Raw genomic sequence first — 22,230 nt, 5'->3', positions numbered from 1 at the left:
TTGAATACTTTATCCAGTTACTTAACCTCCATCATATAAATGTCTTAAATGCAGGATATAACAAACTTATAGCATCAGAAGTAACGTATTCATCCAACAGAAGGTCAGCCCTGTGAGTAATACATTATCATTAATTAAATATTGAAGCAGCTTTAGAGGGAGTTCTTTTTTTCCCCTACAGTTAGTGGTTTCTGACCTTTGGGTTAAGCTTCGCCAATGGGCCAACAGAAATATCTGAGGTTATGAAATTATTAATGGAAGGGGAAAAGAAGAAAACACCGTAAAACAAAGTAATTATGCATAAATTTAAATGAATTTAAATTGATTTTTTTCTGGGATCATGTTGTGCCTCAAGATTTGATTAAATGGGGTGAATTTATTGGGACTTCCAGCAAATTCACCAGCAGGGCTCAAAAAAAGTCCAAGAAACCCCCTCCCCCTCCAAGAGCTACACCTTAGACTCTAGTTACAGGCTTCAGTTAGCATGTTAAATGTTAAAGTTCATGACCGTGCAATTAGAAAAAGGCAGAACAGGTGTGGCGTGTTTGGAAAGATTGCCAGGAGAAAGGCCTCTGTGTTTGTGAAAAGAGCATGGCAACATGGCAAACCTTTGCAAACGTCTCACCTGAACAAAGCACAGGATTTCAGGATTAATGTCCTTTGGACTGATGAAACCAACTTGGAGATGTTTGGTCACAATGCATTGCCATATTTGGCAAAAACCAGGGTGAAGATTTGAGCTTGCAGCCGCAGGACCTGATACCTTGCAGTTACTGAGTAGGCCATGAACTCCTCTGCATGCCCAACTATTCTGTAGTCATATGTAAGGCCATCTGTGCATAAACAAATGCCCACATTTTTCTTCTTCACTCTACATATGTATTTTCTGTAGAACATAGTGGAAGACATCCACATCATCAAATCACACACATGGAATTTTGCAGTGTGAGAAACTGTGTAAACAAAACACGTTTCATATTTCAGATTCCTCAGAGTTTGCCTTGATGACAGCTTTGCACGCTATCAGCTGTATCTTAAGCAGCTTCATGAGGCTGTCACCTGGAATGGTCCTTGATAAACAGATGAGCCTTGTTCACAGTTAATATGTGGAATTTCTTGCCTTATTGGTGTGTTTGTGCTGGTGTACAGCAAATAGGCCTATTCAGCCACTACAATGATCCATATTATGGCAGGTTCTTCTTAACTAATCAGAGTGGATTGTAATGTAATTGAGCATGTGGAACGGTGAGTGTGAGGGAGCTTGAAAGTTGTGTGCAGTTTCAAAAACTATGAAGGGACCATCACAGGCAAGTAAGATGACAAGTTAATTCTGCTACAACTGACACATTACAAATGGACACAAGTAGACACGTTTCACTTTAAAATGTATATGCATATGTACACTAAATATGGAAATTTAAATACAAATAAATTGTTTCTTGAAATCCTTTTTTAAACTGTAAAATGTTTGAATATTGCTGCAGACCTGCTGAAAGACTATTCCATAGTTTGATTCCACAAACACAAAAGGTTTTCACTGTTGTGTTTGCTTTAAAAAGTTTTACTTTATTCTTTGCTTTAGATTATTACCCCCACCCCAAATGGGGGTAATAATATCACAGAACTTTTTTAAATATATCTCCTGGTAACAGTTTAATCCATGCTTTATAGAGTACTTGTGCAGTGCCAAAGCAACATCCTATAATACTGTGGAAAAACTTCTGTTTTTGCAAACTCACACCATCATTTAGTATTTGAGACATCCTGTTCTCTAAGTTTTTAATAAACAAAAACAACAAAACGGTCACTAAATTGTATGGGCATATTGTTTAATGCACATGGGTTTGTATAGGAACCATGGACTAGCAGTTTATATATGCATATATCTGTTCACAAACAGCTACTTTCTGCTCATTTGTATATGTATCTTTAAAAACTATGATTTTATCTAATAAAAATTTATACAACTGTTATTCTTCAGAGCCATAATAATTAGCATGGTGTCAACAGAACCCTTTGGTATTGTGGTCCAGTTCAGATTTAGCTGTGCACAAACCATGAGTGCCAAAATGAATTAAATAAACACATCATTCAATAATTAACTGCATGTTCTTAATCAGTTATAGTCCATCAGTCGATGGACTACTTGAATGACTCTAAATTGTCAGAAATCTTTCAGTCCGGCTTTAAGCCATTTCACAGTACGGAGACAGCCCTCGTAAAAGTTATGAATGACATCCTGATAGTGACAGACCGTGGTAAATATACAGTGCTGGTCTTGTTGGACATGACCGCTGCATTTGACACAGTGCTGATCTCCCGCTTACAGCACTGTGTGGGAATTTCTGGTTCGGCACTTTTGTGGTTAAAGTCCTATCTCTTAAATAGGACCTTTTGTGTTAAGTTGGGGTCGTCTTCATCCTCTGTGGCCCCTCTGCTGTGGGGTGTGCCACAGGGATCTGTTCTTGTGCCGTTATTGTTTTCACTGTACCTTTTGCCTCTTGGCGCGATTTTCCGAAAACATAAAGTGCCATTCCATCTGCAGATGACTGCCAGCTCTATTTACCTTTTAGTCATTCTGATAGTCTCCCAAGTCGACCTCTGCTTGACTGCCTTACTGATGTCAAAGCATGGATGGCAAAAAACCTTTTAAATTTTAATGATCGATTGTATTTGGCCCAAATTGTTTTTCTCATACTCCAGATGTTGATCTTGCAGCTTTGACTTTCCAACTAAAGAGTTTGATCACAAATCTTAGATTATTGCAATTCTCTTTTAATAGGAATTGGGCAGGGCACTTTGTCACGCTTGCAATTAGTGCAAAATGCTGCGGCACGATTTTTATAAAGTCCTTTTATTGGTTTTTAAATCTCTAAATGGTCTGGCACCTGTTTATTTGTCTGACTTGTTGAAGCCCCACGTCCCCACTCGTTCCCTTCGGTCAGCTGAGCAGTTGCTGCTTTCGGTGCCAAAGTCACGGCTGAAACTTAGAGGAGACCGAGTGTTCTCTGTTGCAGCGCAGATGCTTTGGAATAACTTTCCTCTCCATATTAGACAGGCTACATCAGTGCCAGTTTTTAAGTCTTTATTAAAAACCTCTTTTTATTCCCTGGCTTTTAACTCTGTGGGTAACTGATATTTATATATTTTATTTTATTTTTTAATTTTATTGCTATGTCTGGTTTTATTACTATGTGCATATTAGTATTGTACAGCACTTTGGTCTACCAGGTGTGTTTTTAAAGTGCTATATAAATAAATGATGATGATGATGAATTAATCAAATAATTCTACGAATAATTATTTAATCATCAATTATTTATTTCCCAATTTAATAAACTCGGGACACATTTAATTAAATATTTCATAACTTATTCGTTTAATTCATTTTTGGCACTCGTGGCTTTCCATATCCCCCACATACTTGAAAATGATATTTCAGTATAGTATTTGAGTAAATATACCCTGTGACACCACTCCCCCCCACGGATGATCATATAAACAAGTCAAAAGAGTAACGATCGTCACTTGCAGACCGAGGTGGCTCCGCCTTCACGAACGTCCTCCCCGCCCCGCTTATTACCGATGCGGCCACCCAGCGGACGGACGGCGGCTGCTGCACTTTGAAGTCCGCCAGTTGTGATCAGTGAGCTGCTGAAGTCCTGCACGGAGACACGCAGTGGGACGTTTCCCGAGCACTCGGATTCTCAAGTGGCTCTTTTCTCGTTTGCGCCTTGCCAAAAAGGACACCGTGCTCTTTTTTGTGGACTTTATTATTATTGTTATTTATTTATTTATTTTGTGGGGTTTGAAGTCGGAATACAGGAGACGTGTTTGGGACGAGGATGCTCCAAATGAAGTAGCGCACTGGGGCTGAAAGGCTTCTCCGTCCTTCGGGACATTTAAGGACGGCCGTCTGTGTTTCATGTCCGCTGGATTATATTTACCAAACCCATTTTGAATCATTATTTTTATTTATTATTATTTTTTATCCTTTATTTTATTATTACTATTTTTTATAAGTTTTTTTTTAAATAAAGTAACGCACGTCCACGGCCACCCCCTGCGCCCTCTCTCCAATGAAATATCTCCCTTCAGGATCAGCTGTTGATCGAGTTAGCGCGCGGATCGAGCTCAGTGAGACCAGCGTTCCTAAGAAGTCCCGTCCCGGTGCTGCGCTCTCTTTGTTGACCCCTCTGGACCCACTTCGACAGGCAAAGCGGCTTCCTATCCGAGTTATCAAGATGTTGACGGCGCACACCGGACACTTGCTACACCCGGAATATTTACAGCCTCTAACACCCGCACCAGTGAGCATCGAGGTATTTATGGACTTTTTTTAAATTTATTTATTTTTTTTAGCGTTCCTTTGTAGAGAGGACTGTTCTTACACTGCAGATCTGTGGATATGTCGCAACACAGGGCTGAAATCTGCTATGACAACAGATAAAAACAATCCCGCATTTGCAGGGAGCTGATAATATGCTGTGGTCTGTGTTTTTTAACTCCACACGCTGACACACACACGCGCACTGCGATAAACTGATATCTATTTAATTCTATTCGCAATTTACTCCAAAATTAAAAACTGATTTGTTGATAAATTGTTAAAGTTAATGAAGATTTGTTTAGATAATCAAATCCTTTTCTTGCTTTTGTTGTCTGCTAACATGTGATGTAATAATAATTATTATTATTTTCACTTAAGTGAATAGCTTTTTTGTATTAACCTACTTTAGTGTCTAAAAGAAGCCATCCCACCTTCCCAGAGCACAGGGTGAAGTTCTCAAATGTCAGATGTTTTCCTAAAGAACAAAGGCACTGAGTGCAGTGTAATCGATGTTACAGAAGGGCATTTTTTTTCTTTGTTTTTATGCTTTAAAAATGCTGATTTATTTGTAATCATCTGAAGCTTAAAGCTTAAACCCCCCCCCCCCCCCCCGACTTCTAGGAAGTTACAAAGACCCCTCTGGCATTTTATGCACAGAGCAATAAAGCATTTGGTACATAATAACTGTCAGCAGGCCTACACAAAGTCACACAAAACTTCTGGGTGTTTTGTTGTTTAGTTTTTTTTTGGAAAGCTTTAAAAAATGTAGTAAAACTTGTTTAATTTTGTTGTAGCTGGATGCAAAGAAGAGTCCCCTTGCCCTGCTTGCTCAGACCTGCTCTCAAATTGGTAAACCGGACCCTCCTTCTTCCTCCAAGCTCAACTCCTCCTGCAGTCAGGGGGACAAGGAGCCCAGCAGTCGGTCATCTGTCTCCAGCCTGAAGCTCGGCGAGCACCGCCACGCCCTGGAGGACAAATCCAGCTTCAAGCCCTACAACAAAGGCAGCGGTGAATGTCGCAGAGACGGAGCCACCAGCAGCAGCGGCTCCGGCAGTGACAAAGTCGGCTTCAGGGTGCCCAGCAGCAGTAGCACTACCGCTAATGGAAATTCAACCAGTGGCCAGCAGTCCTATCCGCCTCACGCTGTGTCGCCCAGCTCCAGAGCCAGGAGCAGCACCCCACCGGGACATGCTCAGCAGCTTTCCAAACAGAGCCACTCTCCAGGTGGACAGCATGCCCCACACTCCCAGAGTCCCACTGGTGAATCTGCACGTGACCAGAGCAGTCCCACCAGCACGAGCAGCAATAATAATAACAACAATAACATAAATCCCAAAAAAGACGCTGAGGTAAACAAGGCCAGCTCGGACAGCCCGCACCACGCTAACTCCAGTCACGTTCGGGCCAGCACAAACTGCAGTAACGGAAGCTCTGACGGAGGCTCCAACCATGACGCAGGCAAAGCAGAGCCCACCCAGCCTAACCTTGGCCCTGGACACATTACGCCCATTTCTCCTTATAAGACCAGCCAGCCGCTCTTCCCTCTGCCTTCCTCAAATATGGGCTACCATGGATCTGTTGTGGGGGGCTACGCAAGCTACCCATCCCAGTTTGTTCCTGGGCTGGACCCGACCAAGTCGAGCCTGAGCGTGGGCAGCATGGGCGTACCAGGAAAGCACCCAAGCTCCAGCCCTCTTACGGGCGCCTCCCCTCCCTCCTTCATGCAGGGTTTATGCAGGGACCCCTACTGTCTAAGTTACCCAAGTGTATCCCATCTTGGTGGAAGCAACTGCAACTCCTGCATCCACGACCCTTCCTCCACCCTCAAATCCAGCTTCCCCCTGGTGTATCCCTCCCACCCCCTCCACTCTCTCCACCAAAGCTCCTTGTCATCCAGTGCATCCTCCTCCCTCTCTCATCCCCTCTACACGTACGGCTTCATGCTCCCCAACGATCCCCTGCCACACGCTTGCAACTGGGTCTCAGCTGGAGGGCCGTGCGACAAGCGCTTCGCAACGTCAGACGAACTCCTGGCTCACCTCCGCACGCACACAGCCCTGCCGGTGGGGATGGACAGTAAGCTGCTCTCTGCTTCCTCCTCAGGGCCTGCCTCCTGCCACCTTCACCTCCCACATCAGAACAGTCCAGGCTCCATGCACAGCTCTCTTTCTCTCAGGGCTCCCCCCAGCCTGGGTCTGGCTCGCTATCACCCCTACAGTAAGGTCCATCTCCCCTCTGGACCCTCCTCCATCTCCCTGCACTCTCTGCCCACCACAGGTCCATACTACCCTCATTACGCACTCTACAGTCAAAGACTGGGGTCTGCGTCGGCTCTGGGATACCAGTGATGCACCACCTACTTAAATCTTTAGAGGAATGGTTCAACGTGTTGGGAAATAATGCTTATTTGTTTCCTGGCTAAGAGTCAGATGAGAAGATTGACGCTGCTGGCGAATTTCTATTTTAAATATGAAGCCAGTTCATTTAGCTTAGCTTAGCATGGAGAAGGGGTAAAATACTGAACGAGCTAGCAGAGATTTTAGCTGAGGAGTTCACTTCATCTTCAGCCTGTACGCTAAGCTTAGTATCTGCTGGCTGTCGCTTCATATTGAGTGTGTGTGTTCATCTGCTCAGCCAGGACGTTAATAAGCGCCCTCCCCAAAACGTCTTGATGGTTACTTTAACTTTAATCACTGCAACTTGCTGCTTCCTTTGACTTCGCAGCAGCTTCAAGTGGAACTGGGAGGGACTTGCGACTCCTGGATTTTAACTTGAGAGCATCTTCAACTTTTTTTTTCTTGGTTCTTTATACATTATCTGTTTATACAAGATTTCTTGTTTCAAACCAGGACCTACTGCTAAAATTCAGTGGACACGCAGCTCTTGCATGTCTGCACATTGCTCGGATGCTTCTGCAGCAGGCGCAACTGCTCTGAGAGGACACTTGCCGCCCTGTGGACTCGCCTGATTGATGGATGGACGCTGCGTGACAGCTCTGGGATTTTCAGGGTTCTCGTTGCAAATGTTGATGATGATGATTTTGAAATGGCAGCGAGCTCCAGCATCGGGATCGGTGTTAGTGTGACTGCAGTGGCTTTCTCCCTGCATCAGATGCCTGTAAGCTCAGCGCAGTGCACACACTTGGTTTGCCCCCGTGGTTTGTGATCATCTGTTTTGGTTCCTTGGTTTTTTTTTTTCTTTTATTCCTACTGAGAACTTGTATTTATTTTATAAAAGGGGAGCTGACTGTAAACTTTACCACATAAATCTCTCCTCGTTTTCAAGTGCACACACGGCAGGTGTGGAATGCGTTGTGTCTTAAAACTTCTCCGAGAATGAATGTTACAGTCACATCTCTCTCCGAGCTCCTCGCCTCTTTTGATTGTTTTTATTTTCACACGGCAAATCAACTGAGATGTGATATTTTTTGTAAACTTGGAGCACCCTGTGGTGGGATCCAATGAAAGGGGAGGTCATATTTTAGTAAATAAATAACACTGAAGATGTATATTTTGTTGTCTTCATTTCTGATGTGAATGGCTTTCAGTCAAAGATTTCTCTTTATTAGCTTTTTGTAGTGCATTTGTTAACCCAAGGTTTAATTCACTGTGTTGCCTTTGTTGGAAATACTTGACAACCAACACCTGACAAATGATATTTCTTGATTAATAACAAGACGTTTACTTATGTCAGCACTTCTCAGAAAAATCAGTACCGACAAGAAAAGTGTCCGAAACATTTCCCAGACCAGTTCTGCCACTTTGCAGATTCCTACCTTTTAAAGGAAAAACAAGTGAAGTGGTGAAAGGCAGGCGTAAACCCTTCTGAGCATATATGTCAGCGAGGCGACAGTATAGGTGATCCAGATGTGTACAGGCAGCTATTCTTGCAGCGAAAACAGTTACTTGATTGACGACGTCGGGTGTGGTTTACCGTTGAGCTCCAGCTTATTCCGTGTCAACCTCAAGCTAAAGCATCCTGATTTAATCCTCCCAGATTTAGCGTTCAAGTGCGCTTCGTGAAAAATGGCGACATTTGTGCCTGTCGAGATGTAATGTATATACACTGTAGCCACTAGCAGCAGCTTTCCGTGCGATCGAGACGGAGCCCTGACAGTTGCTCAGGTTACCGCAGCCAGCGCGTGATTGGCAGCAGTAATATGCCATTTCCTAGCAACATGACTCCGTGACACCCTTGGCAAAGTATAGATGACCCATGCTGGTCAATCACAACTCTGACAAGGCTCCCAGAGGGGTCAAAGCGGCCTGTAACAAGAGAGAGCGCTCCTGTTTCAGTGGTCTGACTTGCTGTTGTGGGGCTGTCTGAGTTCGGCAGCCCCCCCCCCCCCCCGAGTGTTTTGTGTTGTCAGATATGCCCCAGAAAACAGACACTCTTTAGTTTATTAGCTCTAAGAAATAAGTTGGCAGTTGTTACCAGTTAAGTTTCACTTCTCTCTTTCAGTGCCAGACTTCAGGATATTTTGAGTTGTTTTCGTTGGATTTCTCTCCACATTTCCTCTTCAGGTGTTATCAGTCACTTGTGTTTACTGTAGCAAAGATGCTATGGCGTTGGATTGGGATGCCACCTATTGGTGACCAGTGATATCTGTATGTTACCAGGAGGCAACATCACCTGCCTCTGTGGTAATCTTCTACTCATTTGCTTGAAAATGGTTTAAGTAATGTTAATGAAATTATTCAAGAGGCCAGAAATGGAAAAAAGGCCACGCACGCCTTTCTTTTTGCTGAAGGGTAGTAACCCAGTTTTTTATTTCTTTCGGAGGTGAAAACACCTCTCAACATTTTGTCATCCCAAATTTAGATTTAACCCTTTCCTTGTGAAATGTATCACCTCAGTTTAATATTAAAGATCAGTTATAAATTTGAGGTCACAAAATATCAGCAGATCCACTTTATATTAGTTTAGGGTAGCAAAAAATGTTAGGGGGTTCAACCCCCAGTGGATGTTTAGCTCATTCTACAACAGTGATAATAACTCATTCACCACCACAAGTTATTAAAAAATATAGAGCGGCTTTTGGCAACTTCTAATTACGTTTGTAATATCCAATCTGGTGTTTAAACACATTTACAGTCTTCAGATATTAAGGTTTAAATTACACTATGACTTTATATTTACTAATGCCGAGGCAAACTGAACCAGTCCAGTGCTGTGATATTATCACAGGACACTGAGGGGGTGTTTTGCAATGAATCCTGGTGACACTGGTAATTTGTTTTTCCTAGTGGCCCCATGAGGTTAGTATGTTTGATTTAGAGCAACTCAACTCCTATGGGATGAATTACCAAACAATTTTCTACAGACAATAACTTTTCTGCGGTGACCTGGAGGTGAGACAAACAGCATCATTACACAAAACAAAACAAGACGAAGAACACGGTTTCACGAAACAAAAGCATTCAGGATATGTTTCCATTTTATTGTTTTGTGAAATATTCTTTATTTATTTCTAATTTTTCATTTTAGGTCCACCATACCTTGAAGCCTGTTTAGCTAGCTTACAAAAAACAAACAAAATTCTCTGTAATTTAATATATAGATAAAAGTTTAGATCTAAATCAACTAATTTAAATAAGGCAAGTGACATTCAATTAAAATTTACTTATATAGCACCAAATTGTAACAGTCACTTCAAGTTGCTTTTTTATATTGTAAGGTAGAGACACTAAAATCATGTAGAGAAACCCCCAACATCCAGCCAACCATCTATGAACAAGCACTTGGAGACAGTGAGAAGAGAAAACTCCCTTTTAACAGGAAGAAATCTCTGACAGGATTTTCATTATAAAAACACAGAAAAATGCTATGAAAATAATTCAGTAACCACAGAGGTCTTGAGTCCCGCCCAGCTCTTAAAAAAATAACCGCATTGTAATGGTTTTTTAAATCTAATTTTAAACGAAAAATCTAATTAATATGTGCAATAATTCTAACCTCAACTTTTCTTCTTCAGAAACTCACAATCAAATGCAACAATACAAACAGTTTAAGATGCTAGCATTAAACCATCCTTCCACTTGTTTGGCCAGTTGTACCGTTTATTTAACATTAAATATAAAAAAATGTCAAAATGCATTATCATAAATTACTGTTAGTTTAAAGAAAGAATTAATAAATATTGCACTATAGTAGATTCCAGAGAAATCACACTGTTTTGTTGCCAGATTTTTTTTTTTTTTGCTTTCTTGTGCCTGCAGCACTTTACCCTCTTCTACCCACATATGAAAATCACTAGACAGCGATAAAGACATCTTATTCCACTGATGTCTTGATGTCCAAGTTTGAAGTCAATAAATGTGTGGGAAAAAAAGACTCACTGCATGAATGAGTCAGTAAATGAAGCAGTGAATGATGGTTAGGTTATGGTTGATCTTTCCACGAAGGAGCGTGACTGTTCCCCTCTATCAGCCCATCGCAGCAGCTGCACCATCACTTGCAAAGCCAACAAACCACGTGCACAACATTTCTTCTTTCTTCAGCGATGGCCCTCACACCAAGGCTTTCTAGCTGCAGGATATTACAGACAGCAACCCTGACTGCAACTAAATAACATGAATTAAGAAGCTAGACGGTCTCAGTTAGCGTTAGCTAGCTTGGTTAGCAAAACCATTAACAAACATACAGGCTAATTAGCGCCACGTAACAGACTAATGAAATATTTCAGTTTTATGGTAAATTCTAGGATGGTCTGCACCACATAGCACATCACAGTATTATTCAGATAAACCATTAAAAATGCTCCAACATAGTGGATGAGGCCTAGCAGACACATGACCGCACTATCACCTGTCAGTCAATGCGGTCATGCACCCAACTCCAGTATTCAGATGGATGTGTTGTTAACAAAAAACAACAAAAAAACTCACTGAGATGTGTTACACATGGGAAGACTATACACTGAAAAAAATATGTTGTTGGATTTACTTAATTCAATGGTGGACATTTGTTGCACACAGATGTTTTGCTTTGGCAGCAACTTAAACAATTGAGTTAAATTAACACAATTTATTCATGTTCAATAAACCTGTGCAATTTGTGTTGATAAAATGTGACTTAAACATGTTTTGATGAAGTAATTTGAGCTCTTGGAATATTTTAATCCTTCACAATTTTCTCACGTTATCCCAACACGATTGAATAACTTTTACCCAATACTACTTGGTCACTTAAATACTACATGTTATCTTCAAATTACATTTTGCTATTATATTCTAGTATCAAATACACAATTTTCAAATGGAGGCCTTATAACAGATTGTATTGTTCTCTTCCAAGATGGTTGCTGGCATCCACCAGTAACCTTTCAAAACAACATGTCTAATTTCACTGCAGTAGGTAAAGAATTAAACTGACATTACTCCTCTACTGAATCTATATAAATCAACAGTTAAATAATGTCAGTTCTTCCGTGTTCTCTGGAATCAATCGCAGCAAAGAAATTAGACTGTTTCTTTTGAAAAATGTTGGGAAAGAACAATACAAAACATTCTATTTAAGGCCTCTGACATCAAGATTCAGTTAAACAACAATTATAACTAAACAATTTGAGGTAATGTTAGTTTCCATTAACATTAAATTAGGTTACTGAATTGGCCTATTAACATTACCCATTTTACCCCAATAACTAAAGAAATTAGCACTTGCAGGTCAAAACCTTTATTCAAGAGATGCAAAAATAACATTGATACAGTGACTGTCAAAAATTACGGCACTGATCATACTGTGACATCTTGGTTCAAAACAGCACACTTAGAAATATTCAACGTTCTTTACTTCAACTGAATGAAACTGAAAATACCATTTCACACGACCCATATGGGATATTTAGACTGTATAACTGTTCACGCTACATCTCTTCACTAGTAAAAGAAAGAAAAAATACAAACAGAAATTGAAAAATGCTGCCAAACAGACAAACAGAACTTGTACAGAGCAAAAGGAAAAACAAACAACAACAAAAAACAGCTCGTCCTCATGGCAGTTGCAGAGTATATAAAAATGAACCCTGCGATCCGTTCCTGGAATTGAGCTTCAAAAATGCAGCAGAACAAGTGTGAGATTTAAATGTCCTCTCACCTAGAGCTGGTCACCTCACATGCATAACAGTGAGCTTCGTTGCAGGAGCAGTTTTGTCTTAGTTGTGAGCTTTTCTTGAGAGCTGAGTTGCATCCAACTCCATTACCACCCATTGAATCACCTCAAAAGTGTAGCAGAGTTGTGATGGGTAACTCATGTTGAAGGAATAAAAAAGGTCCAAACAGCATGGCTACTGCAAAGGTCACGTTATCCAGATCTTGAAGAACTACTATACCCTCGATGATGATGCCAACGTCAGAAAAGTCATTGCCTGGTGCATCCTCTGGAGACAGATGTTCATTGTGGTTTTCTCAATCTGTGCAGTGGCCTCAGTCAAGTCCTGGTTAAACACAAAACATTTCTTTAAGATTCCTTTTTAAACTCATCTCTTTTGAATCTACCAGTTCTAATGTTAGAGTAATTTAAACCAATGCAAGCAACATAGTAAATAGCTATAGCCAAAGAGTGGCCTGCCATGCTGCCATTCATGGTCTAACAGAGTTTCTAAGAGAGGGTGAAAAACATAATAATTTCAAATGCTTTACATTAGTTTTTGTTAGAAAGACACCGGCCCATCAGAAATCCAGGCTATGTCACTCAGAAGATGTTAGAATTTAGACTTTCAGCCCCACAATTTGGTTAGCTGTTGGTCAGTTGGTCTTTTTTTTTTTTTTTTTTTTTCAAACAAAAGCTAATGTAAATACTGGTGGGATTTTCCTTTGTTCACTAGAATGACAAATTTAAAGTTTTTTCACACTGATGTGACCCCTAATACAGGGGTGGGGGTGGGGCCTCAAGGGCCGGCGGCCGAGTTCACTACCAGGCCTCATGTGAACTTCAAATTATTAAAGAGGACTACTGGTCCTAACCAGTCCAATGAGGATCAAGTGGATAACTAAATGCATTTTTAAAGGTTGCAAATCCACAATCTACTCATAAAACACTCACCATGAACTCCTGCACCAAGATGTTGCAATTGTCTTTCACACAGATGCGGAGCACTTTGATGAGACTCCCTTTGAGCATTAATGTCATCCTTGAGTATTATAACAAAGAAAACAGAGATTTGTGAACTTTTCAGTAGCACAGAAGAAAATGATCCCAGACAAAAACTTAAACCAGTCAACATGCAACACCAGCATCTACAAAGCAATATCAAAAGTTCCTGTTTGACATCAACTTTATGGATATATAGTTTCCAGAACATTTATTTTTAAAAAAAGATAAATTTTTCTCAGTGGGCCAGTAAATGCATGACGAAAATTATGGCATCCTTTTAGTGGAATCAGTACTCACAGGTAATAGTTGACTGTTTCAATGGATGCAGCATAAAAATCTTTTACTGACCTAATGCAATACATATACACTTTGTAGTTCAAGAATTTTAAAGTTCTTACTGTCATAATGGCAGCTACATCCTTTAGCTTTGTGCCCTGTTCCCCCGATCACTTTGCAAACACTTTCAGCAGACTGTCAGAGAGAAACTCAGCTCCGTCAGAAACCTTGACTGTAAAGGCATGGTTGGGATGCACTGGAATGCTGCATTTTATCTGAAATGACATAAAATTATTTTGAAATAACAGCAGGCACTGTGCTTGGTTAATCAGTAATGTTTTGTTGAATAAAAACTGTGTTTCCAGATCTTATGGGATTAAAAAAAATCCAAAGATGTTTGTTTCTGATTTGCAACCCAACAACCCACAAGTTACAACCTCATTTCAGTTCAAGTGTGCATTAATGCGAGTCCAGTAATCACCTTTCTGGCAATACATACAGGTATAAGTTAAACCTATGGCAGATTTTGGATTTCTCAGTTGTATTAATAGGGTGAGTATGCATGCACCTAATAATTATAAAAAACCCATTATAATTAAGTTACAGAAACGAAAATAGAATATACTTTCTTACCATAACACCTTGAACCCACAATCCATCAGCTGACTCCTGGTGAAATGCAGAATAGAGGTCATCTCTCAATGTGCAGCAAAAAAACAAACAAACAAAAACAAAAGGACAGCAGGTGAGGGCAGGAGGGGTAGGGATGTAAGCTAGCATAATGCCGCTAATGATATTAGCTAAAGCTATTCAATGTCCAAAATCTCACTAACACCACGGTGCAGTAAATACACAATGTAACTGAAGAGTCAGTTGGCAAATCTATTCACACAGAAAACCAAATTATGTTATGAGTGCCTCGTAATTAGGTTTAATGTGATATTACGGCTCTTGTGCCAAAGACAAATTCAAATGAAAAAGCGCCAATTCTTTGACAACAGATAAAACAGCAAATAAGCTAACGGCTCTTTTTTAGCATGTTACATGGCGACACTCTAGACGTTTAACTACATTTGGCTGAAATATGGTAAATATTAATTCAAAAAATCAAGACATACCAAAAACGTAGAGTTGGCTGCTCGACTTGACTGAGATGGATGCCTTTTTTAAACCACGATCCAAAGCCCGCGAGATGAAATCACGCGTGGTTTCACGAGATTTAACGTTGCTATCTTATTGACTTACTTCACCTGAACATGATATGAACAATTTAATACACCCTTTCTGCATATCATGTAGTTTTTACACTATATAGTTACATTTAACTTTAAAACATGAGGCAATTGTGTTAAATACATGCAAGATGCTTACATAAATCCAAGAGATGGCCAGTCCCTTTTTTTCAGTGTACATAGAGGCCAAAAATTGTATTCAGGTTGTTAATATGCTTTTTTTTATGCTGTATAGTTGAACGTTTTAACATGGGAGTCTAAGGACAATGACTCCATTTAGCAGCCAGCCTGAAATGGCACCGAGAGGATCTTCTGCATTGGGTTCATGTTTTTTATCTCTGGAGAGTACCACTTGGCACAGCTCATTGACTGTATAAAAGTCAGTGAACACAGTCATGTGTGCGCTGACTTGCAGCAACCTCACAGAGCTGCTGACTGTATGAAATCTTCATAGAAAGGGACACAATGTTTACAGTTTTTGCATTTTAAACATTGTAAACATACTTTACTTATTAACCACTGATTCAGGTTTGTTTTGAGTAGTCGTTATATTTATTTCTTTTTTCCTCAAACCTTTTTTGGGGGGACGAAATGTTCTGTGCAAAGGGAACTGAGAAGCAGCAGGAGGGGAGATGGAGGGCACCCACTGACTATTACATCTATATTTAAACAATATGGTTTACCCATGGTTTCATCCATCACATAACAGCGCTGCTTTTCCAATGTGTTGGTTGCAGACATCTTTGTTTTCTTTTTAAATTTAGCACTCTAATTTAAAACCAGTGTTGCGAACACATTTCGCTGTAATGTATAAAAAGCCTTCTGGTATTATTCTGGTTGATATAAGTGAGTCCTTGGAGCAGCCTGACAGCCCTGATGATTAATGGTGACAGACTGTGGAGCTGCCCCTTCATTACATGACAAGCCTCTAACCTCTCTATCAGCCCAAACCGGTGCAGATGAAACACTGGGAGAAATTAGATTTTAAAAATGCAGATTTTTTTTTAATCGATCGATTGATCTCCAGAATTTTTTGTTGTGTCTTCTCCTTTGATGTCAGACGCTGTGAAATTTCCTGCATTAAAATCATTAGGCGTAGTCACAAATTACAAACATCTGCCCCGATGCTTCTTTTCTGACTCGTCTCTGAGTTACAGATCACACACTGTTTCCCAGAAATGGACTCCTCTGCTTTCATTTTGTCTTCTCTCCAACTTTATCACTTCATCCATCATCCGACTATGAGGGTTTTTCAAGCAGTCCAAAAATAAAGCGGACACAGATGTCAGCCATGCTGTACTGATGTTTCTAAACCACCATAAACCCATCACTTACATCCACCCACGGGCTGGGAGAAATGTTGAAAATACACTTTTCTTGCTTAAAGAAAAAAGAATAAAAGCTCTGTCACCCCATCCACTACACTACTACTCATATGTTAAATTACCCACATCCAACAATAAATCTGCCTGCACTGGAGCAGGTATTTTTATTTCTGAAAAAAAGAATTACTGAGACCTCTCTTGCCTTATGGCTTTTTTTTTAAGTCAACAGAATGAGTTTAGTGGTGTACAAGAGGGCAAATGCAATTATGGCTTCTCTGCTAATGTGCATGGCCCCAGCTGGTTTTTATCTGGCTGAGCTGTAAGGGCTCCTAGATCAGTTGTCAGCTCTCATGCATCATAAACCCAGTGCTTAACAGAGAAACGTGCTTTGGCAGTGACCAGTGGAGGCCTGGAGGCCAGCAGCGGCTGCCGGTGGTTTTGGCACATGGAGAGAGGGGGACACGATCCTCTGCCTTCCGCATCTGGATCCTCACAGCCACATTCTCTCATTCCTCGTGGTTTTTACCCTCTTCACGAACACAACACGCCATAATTGGCTAGTGTGACCCATAGCAGACGCCACACCGGAGACTTTGGGAGGTCAAAGAAAAGGCTCCAAAATACACACATGTGGACGGCAACATAAAGCAAGGCAGAGAGAGCTATCTGATTGAGAAAGAGAGAGAGAGAGAAGCTTCATGGAAATAAGCAGACGTGATTACTCAAATACAGTCATTAAGGAGGAAACGTTGTTTTTCAAGCTGTCAGGATGATTAATGATCGAGAGCAAATTCCACTCAAATGCTGTTGTTTAGTCTAACCAGCAGACCTGATCTTTGCCACTATGTTACAACAGAAATGATGTGTGCATCCAGCAATGTGGTGTGTTGAAGTGAAAAAAAGGCGAAATACTGAAATAGATACAGGGAAAAGAATGTGTCACACGTTTTGTCATTCCTGTAGTGACTGCTACTAGTATTCCAAGAGGGATGAGAAATGCACGTCACATAATCTGCAAATAAAAAGCAGATTTGCAAACGTGCACAAGAATTTGCATAAAATGTCATGTTTATAACTCCATTACCCAAACAAATGCTGCTCAGTTTGGGACACACTGAACATCAAGTTGCTTTTAAACATTCACTGATTTAGCAGATCATTCGTATGTAAATGCACAGTCATATGCTACCTTTCCACATGAAGTATGAAGGAATACTTCTTTTTATTGCGCTCATATTAGCGCCTTTTATTAGCATGCGTGGCTACACATGTTGTAGGCTTATGTTAGAAAACCAATACATTTATCTCAAACGGCACATTCACTAATTAATATTTGCTAATTTTATGCCAGATGAAAGCTAAGCTAATACCATTAGCAAGGAATGCACGCGTCCTTAACAGTTACCTTGCTAGTAGCTACCTGCATTTAGGATATTTAGGATAAAATAATAAGTGCACTCTGGGGTACATACCTGGAGAAGGGTCAGGCAGTCAAAAGCTGAAGCAAAACACCCCTTGCATTTGTGACAACGAGCACTGACAGCAAACTGCAACTGCACTTTTGAGCATTCAATTCTCAACACCATCAAGCTATTTTAAGCCTGCACCACTACTTGTTGATATTTCCATCCATATACAATTTATCCCTGGGGACTGTTTAATACCAGGTTTTTGTACCCATTCCTACATATGAGCTGCTTCTCTATTTACACATTTTCCACAAAGCTAGCTAGGATTATGAAAGCCATTTCCACGGAAGCCTGCTGTTGTTTATTCTAAGCTGAAATCAAGGACCCATTGTTTGAAATATTTAACAAAATTTCAAGAAAAACCTTGCCAGCATGATCACAAATTGCATGCACAAATTGTGAGTTTAAAGCAGGACATGTGTAGACCAGCAGGGCTTAGCAAACGGTCAGCTTCCAAAATGATTTCTTTCCTCAATATTGGTTATAAAGAAAAACGTTTCCTGCAATTTCAAATGTCAATTTCTAATGAAAAGCAATCTAAAGATGCTGTCTTCTGGTTTCCCTCATGTGCACCACATTCATTCAAAGTTCATGTTATGCTGCAATAGATCACCTGGCCTGAAGTTGTAAGTGTCAACACATTCTAGAAAATTAGCCTTCTTTGTGAGTTTTCCAGTGCACACATGCCAAAGTCCTCAGAAACTCCAGATGTTCGGCAAATCGCGCTGGAAGGCTGATAAGGAATCAGCTTTCAACAGATGTCTTGTGCCTGGACTCGCTGATTTAGTAGCTGTGAATGATGAAACAGTGTTTCAGTGTCTCGCAGCCTGACTGTCTTTTATCATTATTCAAGCAGCTGTGAATCTGGGTGACATCATGTCAGCGGATGGGAGTGAGAATGAGATGGTACATTAGGTTTTTCACATTTTTGTGTGTTTGAATATTTGATGTATTTGACTTGAAGGAGTCTCTGCTGGCTAACTGATCACATACAATGATGGGAATGTGGAACTTAAGCATAAATAATCCTGCTCCAAGTTGCGTTCATCAGCTGTTAAATGGCTAAAAGTTTCCTACTGATAATGAAAATAGCAAGAAATTCAGACCTGAAATATGGAAGGATCCAATAATTAAATACGCATCCGCTAGCCATTGGCTAAAAATATTCCAGATATCAGACTGACTGTATTAACAGTCTAATCAGGGTAAAGTTATCAATAAAAAACTGTGAGCATGAAAGGAAACAGCACCAGAAGTGCTGCTGTTGATCAAGAGGAGGTGGTGTCTGACAGCACCAATGACTGACACAAACAGTGAGGGAGTTGGACAGATGAGAGCCACAGGCGCTGGGAGCGGGGGCGTACGAGGGTCAACACATCGCCTTTGCAATGAGTGTGGCCCAGCAGCTGTATGCATAGGGGAGCCTTGGCCTCTTGCTCTGCATGTCAGGGGCCGTGATTAATGACCCACAGGCCTTGCTCTTAACACCCCCGCTGCCCCGCAGAAGTCACTGCAGCCACTGCACGTTTAGCTAATGGGCATAGCCAGCGACAGACAGGCACAGGAGATGAGGGGTTACGTATGAGTGCACGTGCGTATATGGAGGCAGACTCAAAATGAGAGCAATTTACCGCTTACAAAACACTGCATACCACTGTTGCAGTCTCTATGTAATTTCAGGGTGAGAGCAATGATTTTTTTAGATTAGTGTGTGCCTGTGTAGTGTCGAAGCTGAGAGGGTGCCCGTGCCTGTGTACTGGTTCCCAGCTTGTCAGGCAGCTGTCGAGGAGTGATTTATGACCACTAGACTCCAACCTGTCTTCACTGCCAGTTCAGTATTGTTACAACTGACAGCTAATGAGGCCAGACATGCTTTCAAGCAGAGCACTTAACAGGACTTCAATCTTCCCCCCTCACAAGTACCATTTTTGCACTCTCTCTCTCTCACACACACAGCAGCCTCCTTTCTCTGTGCTTTCCTTGTTCTCTGTCTTTCTGTGGTGGAACATATGACAGGCACTGAAAAGGCTTCTGCCTACAGAAGATGTTTCTTAGAAGGCAACAGCAGCAGAGAGCAGCACTCTTTCTCACACACATGAACACATACTGGCTAAGTTTGACTTCATCTAATTATCACCCTTTTTGATTGGGCTTTAAAATAATGAAAATGTGTTCACGCACTTAGTTGCTGAGTATTACGTGAGGAGATTGGTAATGCTCTCTTGTCCTGTAAACATTATTTAGCTAGAGCGAGGCAAGCACTAGCTTAGCTTTGCTTAGCATAAACACGGGAGGGAAACAAAGATTTCAAAACACGGCTCCACTTCTTTTACTTGACGTGTACAGCAGCAACTCTCTTTTAAAGTTGCCTGAAGTACAGTGAACACAGCAATTAGCTGCCTGGAATGGTAATTTTGCTAACGGCATTAGCTTTGTCAGTATCTAGAACTTGCTAACGTACCTTGAAAAATCCTCTGCTGCTTTATACATATTCATTTTAGTGGGACCTTCAACCAAACTGTCATGCATTTCCAGTTATACTAAGAATTCAATTTCATATTAATATTAATTTATTTAATTGTAAATTTTCATATGCATTTACCATTAAATAGCACATGATGCATTTATAAAATTAAATACTAAATATTAAAGATTAAACTCCTTTTTACCCAGTATTTCACAACTGGTGTCAGTTCCACTTCATTCAATGTCAAAGGTACAGAGACTTAAAAAACAATAATTAATAAGTCTGTAATGAGATTTTCTAACCACCATGTATGATCTCACAGTAAATCTGATTCTCTGGAAGGGCTAAGGCCTTATTTTGGGAACTCCTGCAATAAAACAGCATATAGTAGACTGTGAATACAACAAAATAAAGTAGTATTTTGAAAATAAAATTGAAGTAGAATTTTAAAATTGAAGTAGATTTACATTTTTATACAGATTCCTGAATCAGGAACAAGTGTGTCTTTATTGTACGAGTAATTTGTTTTAATTTGTTCAAGGAACAAAGAAGGACAAATATTTCACTAAATCGTACAGCTCCTTTAAGTCTGGACAAATGGTTATTCTTCATATTATGTATTCACACTTGCATTGTTGCATGCATTATTATCAGCCAAAACAGTGAAACTGAACATAGTTTTGGCTGTTAGTTATTGAATTCCAGTATTTATAAAAAAAAAAAAAAAGAGAGAGAGAGAGAACCAAACACACAGGATTGCTGTTTTCCAGCGCTCATTCAGTGTAAAGTCACTCTGGCAGCTTTCCTTCCTTTAACCCCCAATTCTTTGTCAGCCATGATTAATGGCAAACCTACTAGCTGCTAGCTTGCATTGCACTGCTGGCCGTGCCATTGTCTCCTGGATACTTAATGAACTCTGACAAGTCTTCTGTTCCTGCACTGACTTTAAATGCAGCAACAGCGACCCCTGGAGGTAGAAAAGGGCGTTTCATTCAATTTCACAATAAATTACATGCAGCACAGTGACACTTTCTTCTGTTTTAGTGATAAAGACTGCAGTTATCTGAACTCAACTAGCATAGTTTATAGCAAAATTAGGTTAACAGTACAATGAAAATTCAATCTTCTTGGGTGTATCCACTGTAGTGACATCCAAACATAGGCTACTTTGAGCTGCACCTTTGCCATAAAGCATTACCACAGGAGATAACTCTGAATTATAGATTTTGCAGATTTACACTGGGAGTTGTGTTGCCTCCTAAATCAAACCAGGGATTGTTTTAGTTAATTCAGTACAATGTAATTCACTGCACTGTAAGCTATGGTTGTTGGCTGCGCGCATCCATGACGCAAACATCCCATTCCACCAAATCCCAAAGGCCCCCACAATCAGCTGAGACCAGGTGATTGTGGGAGCCACTGTGAACTCAATGTCAGGTTTTTAAAAAATCAGTTTGAGATGCTAGAAGGACAGGAGGATAGACGTGGCCAGCAAAAATATCTCATGTGAGCTGTGGTGTTTAAATAATGCTCAGAGGGTCCAAAGTGTACCAAAAAATATCCTCCACACACCACACACACTCAAAGGCCACTTCACAGAATCACAGGTGATTTAATCACAGGTGATTTAAGTGACTTCAGATGCCAGATGAGCTGGGTTGATTATTTTAAAAACTGCTGATGTGCTGGGATTTTCCCATAAAACCATCTCCAGGGTTTACATAAAATGGTCCAAAAGAAAAGAAAAGAAAAAATATCCAGAGGGTGACAATTTTCTCAGAGATATAATATGTTGAGAACAATAGCCAGTCTGATTCTAGCTGACAGGAAGGCAACAGCAACTCAGATATTGTTACAATCAGTACGCAGAAGAGCATTTCTGGATGCACAGCACATAGTACCTGGAAACAGGTGGACTGCAGCAGCAGCAGCAGAAGACCACACCAAGTGTCACTGCTGTCAGCTAAGAACAGGAAGCTGAGGATCATTCACACAGGTCACAAAACTTTACAGGTTTGAAGTTGGAGTCTAAAGG

General features: G+C 40.6%; 1 protein-coding gene and 1 long non-coding RNA gene across 2 annotated transcripts; one reads left to right on the top strand and one right to left on the bottom strand.

The window, feature by feature from the left end:
- Nucleotides 1-3,603: 3,603 nt before the first annotated feature.
- Nucleotides 3,604-7,838, top strand: LOC101472722 (zinc finger protein 703). Its single transcript, XM_004549929.4, has 2 exons — nucleotides 3,604-4,322; nucleotides 5,125-7,838. Exons 1-2 carry the CDS (start codon nucleotides 4,080-4,082, stop codon nucleotides 6,676-6,678), a joined length of 1,797 nt encoding a protein of 598 aa, XP_004549986.2. The 5' UTR covers nucleotides 3,604-4,079; the 3' UTR covers nucleotides 6,679-7,838.
- Nucleotides 7,839-11,501: 3,663 nt separating this feature from the next.
- Nucleotides 11,502-15,104, bottom strand: LOC143419543 (uncharacterized). The gene is made up of 5 exons (XR_013099544.1): nucleotides 14,821-15,104; nucleotides 14,336-14,399; nucleotides 13,825-13,977; nucleotides 13,376-13,463; nucleotides 11,502-12,767 (listed from the first exon to the last, which is right to left on the bottom strand). It is a non-coding gene; the product is annotated as an uncharacterized LOC143419543 (long non-coding RNA).
- Between the last annotated feature and the right edge of the window lie 7,126 nt (nucleotides 15,105-22,230).

This window comes from Maylandia zebra, linkage group LG7 (assembly GCF_041146795.1).
Source record: "Maylandia zebra isolate NMK-2024a linkage group LG7, Mzebra_GT3a, whole genome shotgun sequence".
Lineage (NCBI taxonomy): Eukaryota > Metazoa > Chordata > Actinopteri > Cichliformes > Cichlidae > Maylandia > Maylandia zebra.
Note: the sequence above shows the minus strand (reverse complement) of the source record. Positions and strands in the feature narration are given on the sequence as shown.

What these genes read in the sequence shown, in the direction of transcription:
- LOC101472722 (XM_004549929.4), top strand. Translation starts at nt 4,080, where the DNA reads ATGAAATATCTCCCTTCAGGATCAGCTGTTGATCGAGTTAGCGCGCGG. An exon ending in CCGCACCAGTGAGCATCGAG is followed by an intron (nt 4,323 to 5,124) that starts GTATTTATGGAC and finishes ATTTTGTTGTAG; the next exon opens with CTGGATGCAAAGAAGAGTCC.